Here is a 22,129-nt window from a genome sequence, read left to right on the forward strand (position 1 = left end):
GAGCCTGAAAGGCGCCAGCGGCTGCTGCGTCCACTTAAGGGAAGAATACTCAATTAGCTGCGACTGAGAATGACGACGATGATGCAACTGCACCTGGAAAAAAGCATCGAAAAGTGCAGCATCACAGAAAAATAAATAATAAAATAAATAAATTCACAAAATATTATTTATTCTATTCCAGTTAAAAAGCTGGTTTTGCGGTCTGCTCTGATATTTAACATATTTATTTAAAACATTTTTTTTTTAGATTTACAAAAGAGTTTGTGTTTGGCGTTTTATTTTTGGTTGGATGATTTTTAGTTACTTGATGGAAACAAAATGCAGCACCACAGAAATATATTTAAAGAAAATAAGAATGGACCCATTTAAAGGATTGTGGTATGCTTTGATATTATACAATTTTGTTTGCAATTTTTATTTAATAAATAGACTAACAAAAGGTTATTGGTGTATTCTGTTATATTCCGGAAATCAAATATGATATTTTTAGATATATTTCACCTGATGAAAAAATTCATCACCACAGAAAATACTTATTGATTTCGTCCAATTTTAAAGCGTAGTTTGTCGTTTGCTATTTAAGATATTTATTTATATCATGTATTTCGAATAACTTTTATGTTAGACGTTTTATTTTATTTTATGATTTTGTGTTTTCCCAAAAAAACTGCAGGAAATCAACTAGTTAAATAAATTTTAAAAAATTAATACCTTGAAGTGGGGATTGTGATTCTTTTGATCCTTTTCCCAGTGCAGCGACTCCATGACTCACTTCTCGCAGCTCGTTAAGTTGATCACATTGCCAGCGGGTCAAGTGTCAGGACAAGTGTCAGGACTCCCTTTGCACAACCTCTGGCTGCATTTTCACATATGCAAAATTAATTATTTGGCGGATCTGTTCTCGAACATGGCGGAAAGTTTAAGCTGCTGCAATTTTTTGCCGGACGAAAATTCAATTGAAACTTTGCAGACGACAGAGAATGCGATTGCGACAAGGCTAATTTCCGTGTTTCCTCGATTTCTCCGCTTTGAGAAGTTTCCATAAAGATGCCGAAGCCAAAAACTTGCATTCAAGTGGGTGAGTCTTCTCGAGGAATTTATGAAGTGCGCGCCCGCGGCTGATTGCCCACCATCCCATCCCATCCCATCCCGCCAACCCATCCAATTTGATTGTCCAGGAATCGAAGAATTTTTACTTTATTTGAACTCAAATCTGCCGGCCATCCATGGTCATGGCCATGGCCACTTGAAGAGCATTTTCTGCGCCATTTCCATTCCCATTTCCACTCCGACCTCCGACCTCCGACTTCTGGCCCTCGACTTCCCCTGGCCGCCTTTGGCTGGTTTGATAAATCGTCTGGAAATTACAAATGGACACAGAGGCCAATAGCTTTTAGGCAAAGTTCGCCACGCTGCTCTTGTTTTGCTTTCGTTTTCGGTCAGGGGCATTTATGGTAATTTAAAATAAATGTGTGGCCCTGGAAGGAGCTGAGGATTCGCAGGCGCTTCCTGTCTATTTACGCTGATTTATGGCCGAGCATTGTTGACTCTTAATGGCAAATGTCGACAAATTTGCTTTAATGGTCAATATAACAGAGGCTGCTGCTCGTTTTTTTGATTTATGCCACCCCAGAACACCCCAAATATCCCAGTTGCCTGGGATTCAGTTTTCGGCCCAAAACCGAACTCGGCTTGGTTATCAGTCACTCAGCTTGGCCTTTGCCTAAAAACACTCAAAAATCGTTCGTAGAAGATGGCAAATAAGTGCCGCTGCGGTGCACTGACTCTGGGCGGGGAGAACAGGTGAGTCCTGGAGGGTCCTGGATTTTTGACTTCCCCCTAAATGGTTGCTATGTGATTTTTCCCACCCTAGGGGTGTTTTCTGCGAGGGTCCCCTGCTGGATGCTGTCCAGAGGTCAAAGTTGTTTCCCGACTGCAAACACTTTGTGGACATGAGCTGCATTTTCACACCTGCCCAAACGCTGGCCGACTTCAATATGTTCAGCAATTGCCGCAAGAACGATGGCTCCCTGAGGTTCCTGCAAATGTTTGTCGAGGTAATAAAGGCAAAGTTCTATATGTCTAAAAACTATGTTGTAGGAATTTTTTAAATGCACACAACAAAAATAAGATCTATATCAATTTTGATATATTGTAAAATACTACTGTTATCATGTCTTATTTATGCAGGAAGGAGAGCTAGCGATATTATCAAAAACATCGATTTATTATTTTATTATTATACCTGTACTATAGAACATTTATTGATAATATCAAGTGCTTTTTTGTGTGCAGGAATAAAACCTTGTTTAAACTCCTTGGAAACTTTAAAAACCCCATTATATATTGCTTATAAAATGGGTAATATTTTTTGTTGTAAACATATTTATAATATTAAAATTTTTTTATCCCTAGAAACACTTCAATGATCCTGGTTCGGAGTTGGAACCTTGGGTTCCGCCGGATTGGAAGGCCCAGCCCTCGTTTCTTATCAGGATATCTGATCCCGAAATAAAGCAGTTTGGATCGGATGTCAATCGACTGTGGAAGCAGTTGGGCCGGCGGATTAAAGATGAAGTCAAGGAGAACCCCGATCACTATTCCATACTCTATACCCCCAACCCTTTTATAGTACCCTCCTCGGATTGTCGGGAGTATCGCTACTGGGATTCGTTTTGGATTGTTCGGGGTTTACTGCAGTGTGGCATGCATCAAACAGCTCGGGGAATGATAGACAACTTTTTGTCACTAGTCCAGCAATATGGTTTTGTGCCCGGATGTGGAAGGATTTACTGTTCGGGTCGCACGAATCCGCCTCTCTTGATAATGATGGTCAAGGCCTATGTGGAGGTGACCAGGGATGAGAAGTACGCCATTAAATCATTGCCCCTATTGGAGACCGAGTACGATACCTTTATAAGCAAACATTCGGTTCAGGTGAAAGGCAAGACCATGTATCAATATAGGGATTCTTCAGCGGGTCCGAGACCCGAGGCTTATAGAGAAGATCTGGAGAGTGTGGCCCGCATTCAGTCTCCTGTGTCCCGTGAGGTTATGTACACTGAACTCAAATCGGCCTCCGAATCTGGTATGGAGTTTAGTTCTCGTTGGTTTGTCACTGCTGATGGTTCCAATGAGGGATCTCTCAGGGACACCAAAACCTCTGCCATTGTGCCCGTGGAACTAAATGCCATCGTCTTTCGGAGTGGCAAGATTCTAGCAGAGTTCAATCGCAAAGCGGGCAATACCCAAAAGGCCGATGAGTATCAGGATAAAGCCTGTGCTTTGGTAAAGGCCATTAGGGATAATCTGTGGAACGCCCAGGCTGGGATTTGGCTTGACTACGATCTGGTAAACAATAAGCCTAGGAACTACTTCTGTTGCACCAACTTTGCTCCATTGTGGGCCAGGGCCTTTCCCCTGGTGGACACCGATAAGGTGTCCAAGGGTGTGATCCAGTACATCAGAACCAACAACTTGGATGAGCAGTATGGGGGTGTACCCTATACGTTGAACAAGGAATCGGGCCAGAAGTGGGACTACCCCAATGTCTTCCCGCCCATGATGTTCCTGGTCGTCGAGGGACTGGATAACCTGGGCACTCCGCAGGCCAAGGCCATGTCCAAACGGTGGGCCCATCGCTGGGTGAAGTCCAATTATGCAGCCTACAAGTACGAAAGCTTCATGTTCGAGAAGGTAAGTTGGTCTTGTATATAAAACATCGATGTTTTTTAATTGAAAGACAATAAATCGTTATATTTTTAAATGATTCGATCAATTATTTAAAAAATTGATGAAATTTAGGCTGGTAGTTATATATAAAGATGACGCTTACATCATTTGTTTTCGCGCAAATAGTATTGCACCTGGTATTTTTAAAGTTATGTCGAGAATTTCTTTTGCTTTTACCTTTATATATTGATATATTGTATGTATCAAACATGGAATTGATTCTTCTTAGTTAACTCACCAGAACTCTACTTAATGAAATATATTTTACGACCTTCACCATGTCATAGAATCAACTTTCACGTTTGCCACATTGTCATACAGGTCTCAGAGCCTGTCAGAGAAAGACCTGCCTTTCAAAAATTATTCTGTGTAAAATGGCAGTCCCCTAATCACGTTTTCCCGTTCTTGTTCCAGTACTTCTGCGAGGAATTCGGCACTTCCGGAGGGGCTTGTCCAGAGCACACTCCAGTGGGATACGGCTGGACCAACGGGGTGGTCATCGAGTTCCTCTGCAAGTACGGAAAGGACATAAGCCTGGCCGACGACCTGGACGAGGGGTGCAAGTGCAAGGCCCGAGGGGAGAAGACGGCCAGGGGCAACGAGTACATCATCACCAGCGAGGCGAACATGGAGGAGCAGCCTTCCAAGAAGTCCTGTATATGTGGTGCTCCCTCTGCAGTGGGTGCCGCATCCAACAAATCCTCCACTGCCACGAGTACACGCAACTCTGGGAGTAATGGTCACCAGAAGCAGCAGACGGATGATGGTTGCTCCTGCGGCATTGCCCAAAAGCAAAGATCTCAGGCGCAGCAAGGACATGCAGGATTGGATGGAAGCTGCTCCTGTGGGCCAGGAGCAGGCCAGCAACATCAGAAATCACAGCAGCAGCAGGGCAACAATGCAGGGAGCTGTGGAGTTTGTGGATCACAAAAACCACAGCAATCCCAAGCTCAAATGCAGAGATCACATATGCAACCAGGACAACATGGACCTGATTGCTCATGCGGAGCGAGATCCCAGCAGCAACAGCCAGGAACGCAGGGCAGGGATTGCTCCTCCTCGGCAAAGGGTGCTCCAAGTGCCGCCAGTTGTGGAGTGTGTGGAACGCAGAAGCACCAGCAATCGCAGACGCAAATGCAGCGATCTCCTCCAGATCATGATTGCTCCGGCGGCGTAGGATCTCAGCAGCCACAGCAGCGAACTCTGGGAGTGCAGCACGATCCGGATTGTCCTTGCTCCGAGCAGCACCAAAAGGGAGCAGGACTCATTGTTGTACCACGACAGCAACCACTCAAAGAGGACGACTGCGAGTGCGCCATGGACGAGCAGGAGTTGCAGCAGATGCAGCAGCAACAGAAGCAACAGGATTGCAAACAGCAGCAACAGCAGCAGCAACAGGAGTTCCAAAGGCAGCAGCAGCAGCTGCAGTCGGAACAGAAGCAACAGGATTGCACCTCGAAGCCACAGCCGCAAGATTGCTCGCATCATCTCAAGAGTCAGCAGCAATCAGAGGGACCATGTGGCTGCATGGGCGAGGAGGATCTAAAGGAGCAACATGATCAGGACCCCCTGACGGGTCACTACTTCCCAGTGACCGACAAGGTGGACGACGGGTGCCCCGCGGAAAAGGAGACGCCGAGGGACTCCGAATGCGATGGTTGTGGCAGGAATGATTGCCCGGATCCTCCGCAAGAGGATTGCGGTTGCAATGGTGGAGCGGAGAAGGTGCAGCAGGCTCCCGTTCCGGAATGCGCTCAGCCGAAGCCACAGCAATACGAAGCTCCAGAGGATTGCGCTTGTTCGGCGGGTCAAGGTCAAGGAAGAGCCCTACCGCCACCAGCACCACCCGCCAGCTCTATATGTCCCCATTGTGGTGGTATCACAACTGAATCCCAGACCGATTGGCGCTCCACCCATTCGGTGGGCACCAACCGACCCTCGTTTCCCCATGATGATGATTGTGAGTGCTCCAAGGGAGGCGGAGGAGCCGGTGGTGGTCAACAGATGCGTGGCATGGGTGTCCAGAGCGGTCACAGCAAGGGAGTGATGACCGGTGGTGGTGGCCCCGAATGCGGTCCCTGCAAGGCTCACATGCCCTCCGATTATCCGACGGAACGTGGACCCAAACCGTTATATAACAAACAGTTCCCACTGGCAGATCCCGTGAGCATGGCCAGAGCATGTCCACCCAAAACCGAGACTACCAAGAAGAAGAAGTGCTGCAACTGTGACGAAAAAGAGGAGAATGATTAGATCTACTTCATCTAAAGATCCCCATCCTAAAGGAACAAGCGAAGGCCTAACTGAAGAACTGGAACTAAATTTTAGTGTGTCAAATTTGTAATGGTTTTTCCATAGTAAGATCCTAACATCTGGCCATCTATCAAATATAATTGATTATTTTACTTCCTTGAATAAAACATATATAACAATGTAATTTACTTTCAATACATGGCTTATTAAATGGAATTGAGTTAACTATACAGAAATGTTCTTTGTTTCTTTATCCTGTTTTAAAGATTCTGCACTTAAAAACTTAAAATGCGTTAATCCAGAAATAATATTTTTTTTTTATAAATCACTTATCGATTACAGAAATGCTCACAAAAGATTAAGACGTCTGCATGTTCAAAAAACGTTATCTGCGTGTACATATCTTAAGAAAACTGCATAAGCTAAACATCGATAGCTCAAAAAATACATCGCTGTATCGATTTAGTAAAATTAGTAATACGTGATCCAATAACAATTTGCTTTAAAGGATCGGTCCTATCTCGACTCTGGGGTACAAAAACCCACCACAACTATCCAATCCTGAATCCGTCCCTACTAAGTCGATAAATTAGATGGGTTCTGATGACACGATATCATATTTTAATTGAATCAACCAGTCACACATGTCAGAAATTCTGACTCAGCTCTGACATTTGAGTTTGAAAATTGGCTAAACCAATATTCAGTATAAAACAATGGTGGACCTAATCAAATGGTGTTTATCCTATTCGTATTTTGTTGGACGTCTAACTGGCATGTTAAACTTTGAGATCGATTTCAAAACGGGTCGAGCTCAAGTTACCACGCGATCTTCAATAATTGCAGTCTGTTCTAACCTAGTTATTTTTACCATGCTGACTCTCTATGTGTTGAACGTACATGAAATAGTGAAAACTTGGGAGTTGCCGAACCGTCTTCAGGAACACGTGCTAATAGTTCTATCAGTGTTTCGCATAATGTGCATTTTTCTGACTTTAGCCAGTCGGTGGTGGAATCGTGAGGAATTTATCCAGGTCTTCGACGCGTTCCGTCGTCAATACAGTCCGGAGATACTTCCGTACTGCCGGAGAAGAATCCTTAACAAGATTTTCTGCGCCACAACGGTGGATACTGTGCATATTGTGATCACTACGCTTATGATGCGGAGGCAGCTAACTTTGTCCATGGCCCTTGGCGCATGGGGCCTCTTTAGCACGACAGTCATTGTACATGTGATCATTATGCAGTACTTTATGGCCATGGCGAGTACTCGGGGGCGATATGTTCTCCTGAACAAAGAGTTGCAAGCGCTTATATCAGAAACTCGATCCCTGAATCCCAACCGAATTGGTGTTTTTATAACCACATGTTGCAGCCTTGCCGATCGCTTTGAGAAAATAGCTAAGTCCCAATCTGATTTACAAGCGTTCATCGATCGTTTGACTAGAGTCTACGAAGTTCAGGTTGCCTCCTTGGTTATCGCTTACTATTTACGTCTGGTGGCGAACTTATATTTCGTATTTATATCAATGATGTTCCACGAGTTCGTAGTGCTTATTTACACTACTCTTATTGTACTTTACTTCGTCGATTTCTCGATGAACGCCTCTAATATAGTTGGCCTGCTGGATACCCACGAAGAGATGGTCCAACTTCTAGGTCAGCGGACATTATTTCAACAAGGTTTGGATCAGAGGTTAGAGGCAGTAGTAAGTAAAACATAATGAGAACAATTACGATTTTTAAATTTATCATTATTTTTCCAGATCGATAGCTTCACTCTAAACCTGGCCCGAAATCCATTAAGGATTCGATATCTTGGGTTATTTAAAATTGATCGATTTGAAATTTTTGCAGTGCTTAATGCCCTTGTGGGCCACACAATACTTCTGATTCAAATTAACATTGAAGGTCTGTAAAGTACTCTGTAAATTCGTAAGATTGTGTTTATTCTTAATCCAACAGTTTTCATTCATTGTGTTAACAAGGAATTGTCAGGTAGCTTACCTCGTTAAGCCAATGTATAAACACCCTTGTATAACTTATGTTTAAATAAATATAGTAATAAAATAAAAACTGAGAAAAAAAGAAAATGTCTTAAAATAAACTAATTATTGCTTTGTTGTTGCTTTGTTATCAGCTAAATGATATGGTTCCTTGATCGGCGGGGAGTTATACATCTGTTTAAGGTATACATCTAAATATACCTACCAAAAAAGAGATTTGCCAAGTTTCTTTATATAGTTTTTACACAGCACAAAATTTATTTGAAAGCAACAATTTTTAGAGTTACACCATATGTATACCCGTTACACGTAGAGTAAAAGGGTATACTAGATTCGTCGGAAAGTATGTAACAGGCAGAAGGAAGCGTTTCCGATCCCATAAAGTATATATATTCTTGATCAGAATCACTAGCCGAGTCCATCTAGCCATGTCCGTCTGTCCGTTTGTCCGACTGTCCGTCTGTCTGTCCGTACGGATGAACGCTGAGATCTTGGAAACTATAAAAGCTAGGCTTTTGGGATTTGGCATGAGGATTCCTGAGCTTCTTACTTAGCGCAAGTTTGTTTCAGCAGCGTGCCACGCCCACTCTTACGCCCACAAACCGCCCAAAACTGTGGGTCCTAAAGTTTTGATGTTAGAATAAAAATTTTAGCTGAAATGTATTGTTCCCATCAATACCTAACTATTGACCTAAAAAAAGTTTAACGGACTTTTGCGCCCACATGCCGCCCACATAACCATATATTGAGATAGCGGGTGGGTGGCGCATTACAATCTCGCTTTGCTGATTGCATATATCCGTCTCCCTTTGGTCCCTTTTTCTGAGTAATGGGTATCTAATAGTCGAGGTACTCGACTATAGCGTTCTTCCTTGTTTTTTTAAATATTGCGCTTCGATTTCCCCTATAGAGATGCTCAAGAAAAGATTAATCTACAAATTTGATCTGCATGCACATTTCTTAAGGCAATTGGGAATGTTTAGAATCGAAGGCTTCAATAATACATACATTGCTATATCGATTTACCCAATTAGTAATAGGAGATCCAAATTAATTAATTAGTTTAAAGGATCGGTCATATCTCCTCTCTTGGGAAAAAAACCACCACAACTATCCAATCCTGAATCCGTCCCTACTAAGTCGATAAATTAGATGGGTTTTGATGACACGATATCATATTTTAATTGAATCAATTAGTCACACATGTCAGAAATTCTGACTCAGCCTTGACATTTGAGTCAGAGAATTGGGTAAACTAGTGAAAACTCTCCGAAGGCAATGTTCAGTATAAAACAATGGTGGACTTATTCAAATGGTGTTTATCCTATTCGTATTTTATTGGACGTCTAACTGGCTTATTAAACTTTGAGATCGATTTTAAAACGGGTCGAGCTCAAGTTACCACGCGATCTTCAATAAGTGCAGTCGGCTCAAACCTAGTTATTTTCATCATGCTGACTGTCTATGTGCTCAACCTACATGAAATAGTGAAAACTTGGGAGTTGCCGAACCGTCTTCAGGAATACGTGCTTATAGTTCTATCAGTGTTTCGCATAACGTGCATTTTCCTGACTTTAGCCAGTCGATGGTGGAATCGTGAGGAATTTATGCAGATCTTCGATGCGTTCCGTCGCCAGTACAGGCCGGAGATACTTCCGTACTGCCGGAGAAGAATCCTTAACAAGATATTCTGCGCCACAACGGTGGATACTGTGCATATTGTGATCACTATGCCTATGATGCGGAAGCAGCTAACTTTGTCCATAACCCTTGGCGCATGGGGCCTCTTTAGCACGACGGTCGTTGTACATGTGATCATTATGCAGTACTTTATGGCCATGGCGAGTATTCGGGGGCGATATATCCTCCTGAACAAAGAGTTGCAAGCGCTTATATCAGAAACTCGGTCCCTGAATCCCAACCGTATTGGTGTTTTTATAACCACATGTTGCAGCATTGCCGATCGCTTTGAGAAAATAGCTAAGTCCCAATCTGATTTACAAGCGTTCATCGATCGTTTGACTAGAGTCTACGAAGTTCAGGTTGCCTCCTTGGTCATCGTTTACTATTTACATCTGGTGGCGAACTTATATTTCGTATTAAGCTTAATTAAACACAATTTTATATCAATGATCTCCCCCGAGTTCGTAATGTTTATTTACACTACTCTTATTGTACTTTACTTCGTCGATTTCTCGATGAACGCCTCTACTATAGTTGGCCTGCTGGATACCCACGAAGAGATGGTACAACTTCTAGGTCAGCGGACATTATTTCAACTGAATTTTGATCAGAGGTTAGAGGCAGTAGTAAGTATAACAAAATAAGAACTACGATTTTTAAATCTATAATTATTTTCCAGATCGATGGCTTCACCCTGAACCTGGCCCGAAATCCATTAAGGCTTCGATATCTTGGGTTATTTAAAATTGATCGATTTGAAATTTTTGCAATGCTTAATGCCCTTTTGGGCCACACAATACTTCTGATTCAAATTGACATTGAAGGTCTGTAAAGAACTCTGTAAATTCGTAAGATTGTGTTTATTCTTAATCCAACAGTTTTCATTGATTGTGTTAATGAGGAATTGTCAGGAAGCTTACCTCGTTAAGCCCAAGTATAAATACCCTTGTAGAACTTATGTTTTAAAATGTGGCTCAATATTATAAATATAATAATAAAACAAGGAAAAATGCTATAGTCGAGTACCCCGACTATCAGATACCCGTTACTCAGCTAAAGGGATAAAAGGGAATTGAAAGCAGCAAAGCGAGATTAAAATGCGCCCCCTACCGGCGGCAGACAGATTTAAGCGTAATGGGCATTAGAGTAAGCGTGGCAAATTTTTTTTTTGATCAATCGATAGGTATTGCTTCACAGGTTTGGGCGGTTTTTGGGCGTTAAAGTGGGCGTGGCAATCCTTTATTTGTGTAAATCGATAGGTTTTGATGGGAACAATACATTTCAGTTAAAATTTTTATTCTAGCATCAAAACTGTAGGAGCCACCGTTTTGGGCGGTTTTTGGGCGTTAGAGTGGGCGTGGCACTTTGCTGAAACAAACTTGCGCTGCGTAAGAAGCTCAGGAATCTGCACGCCAAATCTTAATAGCCTAGCTCTTTTAGTTTCCGAGACATGGCTCGATCGACTCGGCTAGTGATCCTGATCAAGAATATATTTACTTTATGGGGTCGGAAACGCTTGAGATTTGGTGTGCAGATTTGCCACGCCCACAAGCCGCCCAAACCTGTGACGCCCACAGTTTTGATGCTAGAATAAAAATTTTAATTGAAATGTATTGGTCTCGTCAATACCTATCAATTGATCCAACAAAATTTTCCACGCCCACTCTAACGCCCATAACGCTTAAATCTGTCTACCGCCGGTAGGTGGCGCGTTTCAACCTCGCTTTCCTGTCTGTAGATCTCCATTTCCCTTTGGTTCCCTTAGCTGAGTAACGGGTATCTGATAGTCGAGGTACTCGTTCTTCCTTGTTTTTTGTATATAGTTGTCCGATTTTGATAAAATTTAATTCGAAATTCAAAACTAACTAAAAAATGTTATTTCCAAGCTAAGGAGGGTATATGTTAAAAAACACCAAAGATATCTATTTTTTCCGATAAGCCTAAGGGAGCTATAAGAAATAGTTGTGCGATCCGGCTGGTTCCGGTTTATACTACCTACAAAAGGAAGAAGAAGACTTTTGGGAAAGTTTCAGCCCGATAGCTTTAGAACTGAGAGACTAGCTTGCGAAGAAACGGACGGATAGACGGACATGGATAGATCGACTCGCCTATTCATGCTGATCAAGAATATATATCCTTTATGGGGTCGGAAACGTCTCCTTCACTGCGTTGCAAACTTCTGACCGAAATCATTATACCCTCTAAAAGGGTATACAAATCTATTGCTTCAACAATACATACATTGCAATATCGATTTGCCCAGTTAGAAATAGGTGATCCAAAACTAAATTACTTTAAAGGATCGGTTATATCTCCTCTCTTGGGAAAAAACCCACCACAACTATCTAATCCTGAATCCGTCCCTACTAAGTCGATAAATTAGATGGGTTCTGATGACACGATATCATATTTTAATTGAATCAACCAGTCACACATGTCAGAAATTCTGACTCAGCTCTGACATTTGAGTTTGAAAATTGGCTAAACCAATATTCAGTATAAAACAATGGTGGACCTAATCAAATGGTGTTTATCCTATTCGTATTTTGTTGGACGTCTAACTGGCATGTTAAACTTTGAGATCGATTTTAAAACGGGTCGAGCTCAAGTTACCAAGCGAGCTTCAATATGTGCAGTCTGCTCAAACCTAGTTATTTTTAGCATGCTGACTGTCTGTGTGCTCAACCTACATGAAATAGTGAAAACTTGGGAGTTGCCGAATCGTCTTCAGGAATACGTGCTAATAGTTCTATCAGTGTTTCGCATAATGTGCATTTTCCTGACTTTAGCCAGTCGATGGTGGAATCGTGAGGAATTTATGCAGATCTTCGATGCGTTCCGTCGCCAGTACAGTCCGGAGATACTTCCGTACTGCCAGAGAAGAATCCTTAACAAGATATTCTGCGTCTCAACGGTGGATACTGTGCATATTGTGAAGACTATGCTTACGATGCGGAAGCAGCTAACTTTGAAAATGGCCCTTGGTACTTGGGGCCTCTTTAGCACGACGGTCGTTGTACATGTGATCATAATGCAGTACTTCATGGCCATGGCGAGTATTCGAGGGCGATATATCCTCCTGAACAAAGAGTTGCAAGCGCTTATATCAGAAACTCGATCCTTGAATCCCAACCGTATTGGAGTTTTTATAACCACATGTTGCAGCCTTGCCGATCGCTTCGAGAAAATAGCTAAATCCCAATCTGACTTACAAGCGTTCATCGATCGATTGACTAGAGTCTACGAAGTTCAGGTTGCCTCCTTGGTCATCGCCTACTATTTACATCTGGTGGTATACTTATATTTCGTATTAATCTTAATTAAATACAATTTTATATCAATGATCTCCCCCGAGTTCGTAATGTTTGTTTACACTACTCTTATTGTACTTTACTTCGTCGATTTCTCGATGAACGCCTCCAATATAGTTGGTCTGCGGGATACCCATGAAGAGATGATCCAACTTCTAGGCCAGCGGACATTATTTCAACCAGGTTTGGATCAGAGGTTAGAGGCAGTAGTAAGTAAAACAAAATGAGAACAATTATGATTTTTAAGTTTAAAATTATTTTTCCAGATCGATGGCTTCACTCTGAACCTGGCCCGAAATCCATTAAGGCTTCGATATCTTGGGTTATTTAAAATTGATCGATTTGAAATTTTTGTAATGCTTAATGCCCTTTTGGGCCACACAATACTTCTGATTCAAATTGACATTGAAGGTCTGTAAAGTACTCTGTAAATTCGTAAGATTGTGTTTATTCTTAATCCAACAGTTTTCATTTATTGTGTTATTGAGAAATTGTCAGGAAGCTTACCTCGTTCAGCCCAAGAATAAATACCCTTGTTTTAAAATGTGTCTCAAATATTATAAATACAATACAAATAAATACAATTCAATACAATACATACAATCAAATCGTTGCTTTGTTATCAGGTAAATGATATGGTCCCTTGATCGGCGGGAACTTTGATCATGTTCAAGGTATACATGTAAATATACCTAAGTAAAATGAGAGTTGCCAAGTTTCATTATATAGCTTTTACACTGCACACAATTTATTTGAAAGCAGCATAATTTTTAGAGTTATACCATATGTATACCCGTTACACGTAGAGTAAAAGGGTATACTAGATTCGTCGGAAAGTATGTAACAGGCAGAAGGAAGCCTTTCCGACCCCATAAAGTATATATATTCTTGATCAGGATCACTAGCCGAGTCGATCTAGCCATGTCCGTCTGTCCGTTTGTCCGTGTGTCCGTCTGTCCGTATGTCTATCCGGATGAACGCTGAGATCTCGGAAACTATTGAGATTTGGCGTGCAGTTTCCTGAGCTTCTTATGCAGCGCAAGCTTGTTTCAGCAGAGTATCACGCTCAAAACTGTGGCTCCTACAGTTTTTATACTAGAATACAAATTTTAACTGAAATGTATTGTTCTCATCAATTCCTAATTCCAAAAAAAAGTTTGCCACGCCCACTTTAACGGCCACAAGCCGCCCACAAACTTCAAAACATAGTAAATATCAACGCGGATATCTCGGAAGCTATCAAAGATAGAGAAATGCGCAGCGCAAGTTTGTTACGCGAATATGCCACGCCCACTCTAACTCCCACAAACCGCCCAAACCTGTGGCGCCCACAATTTATATGCTAGATAAAAAATTTTAACTGAAATTTATTAGTCTAGTCAATATGTATCGATTGATCCAAAAAAAAAGTTTGCCACGCCCACTCGAACGCCCACAAACCGCCCAAACCTGTGGCGCCTACAATTTCCACTATAACGTCCATAGCGCTTAAATCTGTCTACCGCCCACATAATTATATATTGTGATCAGGGGTAGGTGGCGCATTTCAGTCTCGCTTTGCTGCTTGCATATCTCCATTTCCATTTGATTAACGGGTATCTGATAGTCGAGGTACTCGACTATTGCGTTCATCCTTGTTATACCCGTTACTCGTAGAGTAAAAGGGTATACTAGATTCGTCGGAAAGTATGTAACAGGCAGAAGGAAGCGTTTCCGACCCCATAAAGTATATATATTCTTGATCAGGATCACTAGCCGAGTCGATCTAGCCATGTCCGTCTGTCCGTCTGTCCGTCTGTCCGTCTGACCGTCTGTCCGTCTGTCCGTCTGTCTGTCCGTCCGGATGAACGCTGAGATCTCGGAAACTATGAGAGCTAGGCTATTGAGATTTGGCGTACAGATTCCTGAGCTTCTTACGCAGCGCAAGTTTGTTTCAGTAGACTGCCACGCCCACTCTAACGCCCACAAACCGCCCAAAACTTTTACTCCTACAGTTTTGATGCTAGATAGAAAATTTTAACTGAAATGTATTGTTCTCATCAATACCTATCGATTGACCTAAAAAAAAGTTTGCCACGCCCACTTAAACGCCCACAAACCGCGAAAACCTGTGACGCCCACAATTTGCATGCTAGATAAAAAATTTTAACTGAAATGTATTGGTGTCGTCAATACCTATCGATTGATCCAAAAATAATTTTGCCACGCCCACTCTAACGCCCATAACGCTTAAATCTGTCTACCGCCGGTAGGTGGCGCATTTTAATTTCGCTTTGCTGCTTGCATATCTCCATTTCCCTTTGAGTAACGGGTATCTGATAGTCGAGGTACTCGACTGTAGCGTTCTTCCTTGTTTTTCTATATATTTATACCCGTTACTCGTAGAGTAAAAGGGTATACTAGATTCGTCGGAAAGTATGTAACAGGCAGAAGGAAGCGTTTCCGACCCCATAAAGTATATATATTCTTGATCAGGATCACTAGCCGAGTCGATCTGGCCATGTCCGTCTGTCCGTCTGTCCGTCTGTCCGTCTGACCGTCTGTCCGTCTGTCCGTCTGTCCGGATGAACGCTGAGATCTCGGAAACTATGAGAGCTAGGCTATTGAGATTTGGCGTGCAGATTCCTGAGCTTCTTACGCAGCGCAAGTTTGTTTCAGTAGACTGCCACGCCCACTCTAACGCCCACAAACCGCCCAAAACTTTTACTCCTACAGTTTTGATGCTAGATAGAAAATTTTAACTGAAATGTATTCGTCTTGTCATTACCTATCGATTGACTCAAAAAAAAGTTTGCCACGCCCACTTTAACGCCCACAAACCGCAAAAACCTGTGACGCCCACAATTTTCATGCTAGATAAAAAATTTTAACTGAAATGTAATGGTCTCGTCGATACCTATCGATTGATCCAAAAAAAATTTGCCACGCCCACTCTAACGCCCATAACGCTTAAATCTGTATACCGCCGGTAGGTGGCGCATTTTAATCTCGCTTTGCTACTTGCATATCTCCATTTAGCTGAGTAACGGGTATCTGATAGTCGAGGTACTCGACTATAGCGTTCTTCCTTGTTCACTTCTATTTTCCCTATAGAGATGCTCAAGAAACGATTAAATATGGTCGTCCGCTTAATCTACAAATTTGATCTGCATGGAAAGTTTAGAATCGATAGCTTCAATAATACATAAATTCCTATATCGATTTAAAGGATCGGTCATATCTACTCTCTTGGGAAAAACCCACCGCAACTATCCAATCCTGAATCCGGCCCTACTAAAGCGATAAATTAGGTGGGTTTTGATGACACGATATCATATTTTAATTTAGGCAATCAGTCAGACATGTCAAAAATTCTGACTCAGCCCTGACAATTGAGTCAGAGAATCGGCTAAGCCAGTGAGAACTCTCAGTATAACGCAATGGTGGACTTATTCAAATGGTGTTTATCCTATTCGTATTTTATCGGACGTCTAACTGGCTTGTTAAACTTTGAGATCGATTTTAAAACAGGTCGAGCTCAAGTTACCAAGCGAGCTTCAATAAGTGCAGTCTGCTCAAACCTAGTTATTTTCATCATGCTGACTGTCTATGTGTTGAACGTACATGAAATAGTGAAAACTTGGGAGTTGCCGAATTGTCTTCAGGAATACGTGCTAATAGTTCTATCAGTGTTTCGCATAACGTGCATTTTCTTGACTTTAGCCAGTCGATGGTGGAATCGTGAGGAATTTATGCAGGTCTGCGACGCGTTCCGTCGTCAGTACAGTCCGGAGATACTTCCACACTGCCGGAAAAGGATCCTTAACAAGATATTCTGCGCCACAACGGTGGATACTGTGCATATTGTGATCACTACGCTTATGATGCGGAAGCAGCTAACTTTGAACATGGCCCTTGGTACTTGGGGCCTCTTTAGCACGACAGTCATTGTACATGTGATCGTTATGCAGTACTTTGTGGCCATGGCGAGTATTCGGGGGCGATATATCCTCCTGAACAAAGAGTTGCAAGCGCTTATATCAGAAACTCGATCCCTGAATCCCAACCGTATTGGGGTTTTTATAACCTCATGCTGCAGCCTTGCCGATCGCTTCGAGAAAATAGCTAAATCCCAATCTGACTTACAAGCGTTCATCGATCGTTTGACTAGAGTCTACGAAGTTCAGGTTGCCTCCATGATCATCGCCTACTATATACATCTGGTGGCGAACTTATATTTCGTATTAAGCTTAATTAAACACAATTTTAAATCAATGATCTCCCCCGAGTTCGCAATGTTAATTTACACTACTCTTATTGTACTTTACTTCGTCGATTTCTCGATGAACGCCTCCAATATAGTTGACCTGCTGGATACCCACGACGAGATGGTCCAACTTCTAGGTCAGCGGACATTATTTCAACCAGGTTTGGATCAGAGGTTAGAGGCAGTAGTAAGTCAAAAAAATTGAGAACAATTACGATTTTTAAATGTATAATTATTTTTCCAGATCGATGGCTTCACTCTGAACCTGGCCCGAAATCCACTTTGCCTTCGATATCTTGGGTTATTTAAAATTGATCGATTTGAAATTTACGCAATGCTTAATGCCCTGTTGGCCCACACAATACTTCTTATTCAAATTGACATTGAAAGTCTGTAAAGTACTCTGCAAAGGAATTGTCAGGTAGCTAACCTCATTAAGCCCAAGTATAAAACCCCTTGAAGAACTTATGCTATAAAATGTTCTCAAATATTAAAAATACAATAAATAAATAAAAACACAGCGGAAAAAAGAAGATGTCTTGTTATCAGCTAGATAATAAGGTCTCCCGATCGGCGAGAACTTTAGTAAAATTAGAATTGTCAAGTTTTATTATATAGCTCTTAGACTGCATAACGTTTCTTTGAAAGCAGCATAATTTTTAAAGTTTTAGCATATTTTTTAATGGGAACTTTGGAATAGTCTAATACCTTTTGCAAGGTTAAAAAAAACTACAAAGAGGAAACTATCCAAAAGCATTGTACTTGAATTGATATTGTTCTTGAATTGATAACATTGTTCTTGAAATGAGAACATTCGATCTTAAAAACCGTGTAAGTACATTTTGGTATCAATATTTGACCGAAATGGTGAGTGAGAAGAGAAAAGTTAACTTTATTTAACATATTTTTGATAAGTATACACCAAGGAATTTATTTGTACATATAATGTACTTAAATTCTGCCAGTTCAACTTGATTCGAGCAAAATAAAAACATTTTCAACTTAAAAATGTCGTTCTTTTTTTAAGAACATTTTCAACTCAGATGAGGACGTCAGAATTTTATCTGTGTAACATTAAGATTTAAAAAAATTGTTTACCCTGTAAGTTTAGATAATGATATAGACAACGCTTATTACAACTATTATTTGGAACACATCTCCCAGGTTTGCCAACATGTAAATAAAAAAAGCTTCTTAGTGTAAGGGCTTAGTACAGTTTTAAGACGGGCTATAAAAAATACAAATCAATTTAAGCACTAGTACCGATGGATCGAAAACGACGGTGACCTCTGCGACCTTTCTAAAAAGGCAGCCTCCCAGGGTCTAGCTGTAGTGCTGGGATAATCCTTGGTAGTAATTCACTATGCATCGGGGTCAATTCGTTCCGGGTATAACAAGTGCATCAATAGCTCCTCGGTGACCTCTACCTTGGTGTGTGAGCATCCATAGCCATTGAAATCCAGTTCCTGCTCCTCCTCGTCCAGCACATAGTACACATCGCTGGCCAAGTCCGATGAAAGATCCTGTCCTGGCTGGAGGACCTTGAGAGCATCACGTCGGAACAGTTGAATGGCCAGAGAAACCTTTTCATTGGACCTTAAGCAGGATCCCAACCGCTGCTCGTCGGGAATTTTGAGGCAGTCCTGCCCACAGAAAGCCTCATCCAGCTGGCGGAGCAACCTTCGGAAGATGAAGGAAGCAAAGGTCCTTCGCTGCCCCTCGTTCAACTGTCTCTTTCGCAAGGAACTAGGCTGCAAGACGGCGAATCCCACATAGAGCATCAGGAGCAGCTGGGTGGAGATGGACAGGGCCAGGATAATAAGAAGGTACTCCTCATCGCAGCGCCTGGGATTCGGTGGTGTTCGGCAGTCCAATAACGGAGGCACGCCCTCTGTCACGAAACCGGGCTGCAAGGTGGCCACCAACATTTTCACCGGGTCAAGAGTCACGGAGTCAAATTTGGAATTTCGATGTTGCCGGCTTCTGTTCTGGTGGCTTTCTAACGAACTATTCAGAACTGGACTACCATGGCCTGCTCTTTACTAACCCATATACATATCCTATTTTTCAATAGCATGTTAACTTCTGTTTTTGGGGTTAATTTGATTTTCAGGTTATATTCAATGTCTTAATATCAAGTTATTGTAAGGTTAACATTATATTGAGAAAATTATGTTGTCTTTCTTGAAAAGTAAAGCTCATGCTAACTTTTTCTGAAAGATAACAAACTAACTTAACTTGGTAACGCTTCTTAGAGAAAAATGTGAACTATAGCTTAAATGTCGAAATAATAATACTTTTAACCATTAAAGCCCTAACATAACGATGAGAAAACGGTTTAAATTTCGAGATAATACAACTTGTAAATCGTTATCGAACCATAGTTTTATGATCTAATCTGTTAACCAGAATGTAGATCCCTTCTTACACGAGCTGTATTTCCCTGGGGATGAAGTTTCAGCGAAAGTTAAAGTGTGAGTGAGAACATCGCCTAATTTCTTCCTTGACATGCCATTCACAATCCACTATGGTTATCTTTATGGGCCTGTCAATATCTTTATGACGCGCCCACCACCCACCGAGCGATATACATTTGGACAAGGACACATTTTGGGGGAAAGCGAAAGTATCCTTTGACACAATTTCCGCCAGCCTCAATCAGGTCGTCCTTTCTCTGTCTACTACGCCATGTGTGTGTGTGTTCTCAAGCCTGTAATATTTGTGAGCGATTCATTGATGTGTTCAGAGACACACACACAGAACACATATGCGTTCGGCTGCTCACTGACTCATAAGCCCCACCCACACTCCCCCAACCGCCCATCCAGAATCGAACCGAAATATGCGCGCTCCATTACAACAGAACCCCCATACCATCGAGAAGACCCCTGCCGATGCGATTGTACGGCTCTGATATTATTGAAATGCCATTTTGATTGGCTTTGATGTGTGTGGATGGGCGAGTAACGATTTGATGTTGCTAAATGTTTTATGCAGATGCCCCGATACCATACCATGCCATACCATAGCGTTCTGATATACAGTAGGTCCTGTGATGTGATTAAGCGATAAGTAGTCAGCCATGCATCATTGTGGCCAGAGATATTAGTTTGTTCGCCCGGTGATTGCACTCCACGCTAATTTGATTGAATGGCCTCCGAATGGGTTTGCATAAAAGAGTTCGGTTGCGAGATTAAATGGCATGGAATGGGGACTCCGATCCCCCATGGCCTCTCGCCTCCGAGTTCTTATCCAATTATACACTTATGGCCATTTGTCAGTGGAATGTGTCAACAGTGCCGCGGCATTGCCATTGTGTGTGTGTCTGGGCGGCGAAATAAGAGCTGAAACCCACACACCGAGGAGCCAAGAGGAAACCCCGAGACTGGCAGAAAGACGGCCAGGAAAACTCGCGGAGGAAGTCTCCGGGAGGGAATCGTAACCGCAACCGAATAACCGAGTCATATCACAGACGTGCAACTGAGCAGCACTTGATGATGAAGAATGTGAGCATCCTTGGCAGGGCCTGCACTTGGCACTTGGGGCACTGGGGAAAAATGAAGCAGAACTCTACTCTCAGTAAGGCAAAACAATAGGTGAATGAATAGGTAAATTAAACAAATTACCTGGCATTGGATGAGACTGACAATCTTTTTAGAATATATGGTATACCCATTCTTCAGTAGTCTACACTAAAATGTTTTCTAACAAAGTTAATGTTAACATCCAACGGAATACTTAATATCACTTATATCAGTTGTACGCTAGTTAGTAAACAAGAAAAGGACACCATATTCTATTTTCGACTTCTTACGACATTTTTTAAGTATTTCCTATCGACTTATAGAGATCCTGAAGAATTCGCGTTGGATTACATTTGTATTCACGGACAAGGTATCTTCGTATCCATATAAGGTGATTAAAACACGAACATAAGTTAAATTAGGTTTCGTATAAAAGATTAACCTGACATAAAATAGTTTAAAACCGGTCATTAAACCTCCTTTGTTTTTTTTTTTGTGTATTCCCACTGTGCGCGAACCTTGTCCCTAGTCAAGGAGCAGTGATGAAATGCAGAAACGCTGTAGCTCATCAGTCTTCGGGAGTGGGAGTCCCAATCCCCCCCATCCCTTGCCACTTTCCTCGGCGGAAATCCCCTCTTGATTATAAGTTTGACGCACCGCAGCCTTTAATGCGGATATTCCGGCGTAGAGTCGCGACTAGAAGTGCAGAACTGGTAAAAAGTTGCAGTCTGCCGACTTCGCAGACTGCTGAGTTGCGTTTCCAATTAGACTCTGGGCGAATCATTTGCATGTTATTGACTAAATTAAGTGCCAGGCTAAAGTTGTAAAAATATGCGAAATTGGCCAGCAGACGAGACACAAAGCAAACTATGCGAAATGAAACGAAACGAAATGAAATGAAATGAGACCGAGCGAAATGAAATGGAGAGGGATTGGATTTTGGCTCAGAAGGTATTATATCGGATGACAACAGTCCAAATAATTCCACTTTGAACTGCCAAAACTGAACAGCTCTCCACCTGAGTTGTCCTGCTGAGAATATCCATAGAGCCGAGTTGAGTCTTTGTTTGGCTGCAAATTGAAATTGAAATTTGCATGTTTGCCACCAGAAATGTTTCAATTATTCGCATGCACAAATGAATATAAAATCGAAACAAGCGGCAGGGGCAGCTGCAAAAACAACGAGAAATCTGTCATATGTCAAACTTTGCCATATTTAATTTCCTCTTTGCGAAATTAGTTTTTCCTCATCCGAAATTTGTGTGCAGCACATATTCGTGTTTGCCGACTTTTTTTTGTCCATTCCTCTCTCTATAAGTCTTTTTTTCGGTCCGCCCCCCACACAGCTGCAATAATTCATGTTCAAAACTACAA

General features: G+C 41.9%; 5 protein-coding genes across 5 annotated transcripts; 4 read left to right on the plus strand and 1 right to left on the minus strand.

Annotated features, from left to right (window-relative positions):
• Positions 1–1,646: 1,646 nt before the first annotated feature.
• On the plus strand, positions 1,647–6,180 carry LOC108010310 (uncharacterized). Its single transcript, XM_017075201.4, has 4 exons — positions 1,647–1,803; positions 1,874–2,057; positions 2,416–3,696; positions 4,147–6,180. Exons 1-4 carry the CDS (start codon positions 1,754–1,756, stop codon positions 5,983–5,985), a joined length of 3,354 nt encoding a protein of 1,117 aa, XP_016930690.2. The 5' UTR covers positions 1,647–1,753; the 3' UTR covers positions 5,986–6,180.
• A 3,262-nt stretch (positions 6,181–9,442) lies between these two features.
• LOC139352496 (putative gustatory receptor 59d) lies at positions 9,443–10,372 on the plus strand. The gene is made up of 2 exons (XM_070994768.1): positions 9,443–10,287; positions 10,354–10,372. The coding sequence occupies exons 1-2, from the start codon at positions 9,443–9,445 to the stop codon at positions 10,370–10,372; spliced, it is 864 nt and encodes a 287-aa protein (XP_070850869.1).
• Positions 10,373–12,167: 1,795 nt separating this feature from the next.
• On the plus strand, positions 12,168–13,515 carry LOC136116606 (putative gustatory receptor 59d). Its single transcript, XM_065863518.2, has 2 exons — positions 12,168–13,194; positions 13,252–13,515. The coding sequence occupies exons 1-2, from the start codon at positions 12,181–12,183 to the stop codon at positions 13,402–13,404; spliced, it is 1,167 nt and encodes a 388-aa protein (XP_065719590.2). The 5' UTR covers positions 12,168–12,180; the 3' UTR covers positions 13,405–13,515.
• Positions 13,516–16,560: 3,045 nt separating this feature from the next.
• On the plus strand, positions 16,561–17,494 carry LOC139352497 (putative gustatory receptor 59d). The gene is made up of 2 exons (XM_070994769.1): positions 16,561–17,405; positions 17,476–17,494. The coding sequence occupies exons 1-2, from the start codon at positions 16,561–16,563 to the stop codon at positions 17,492–17,494; spliced, it is 864 nt and encodes a 287-aa protein (XP_070850870.1).
• A 937-nt stretch (positions 17,495–18,431) lies between these two features.
• On the minus strand, positions 18,432–19,261 carry LOC108008233 (uncharacterized). Its single transcript, XM_017072024.4, has one exon. The coding sequence runs from the start codon at positions 19,157–19,159 to the stop codon at positions 18,593–18,595; it is 567 nt and encodes a 188-aa protein (XP_016927513.4). The 5' UTR covers positions 19,160–19,261; the 3' UTR covers positions 18,432–18,592.
• Between the last annotated feature and the right edge of the window lie 2,868 nt (positions 19,262–22,129).

Source organism: Drosophila suzukii, chromosome 2R (assembly GCF_043229965.1).
Source record: "Drosophila suzukii chromosome 2R, CBGP_Dsuzu_IsoJpt1.0, whole genome shotgun sequence".
NCBI lineage: Eukaryota > Metazoa > Arthropoda > Insecta > Diptera > Drosophilidae > Drosophila > Drosophila suzukii.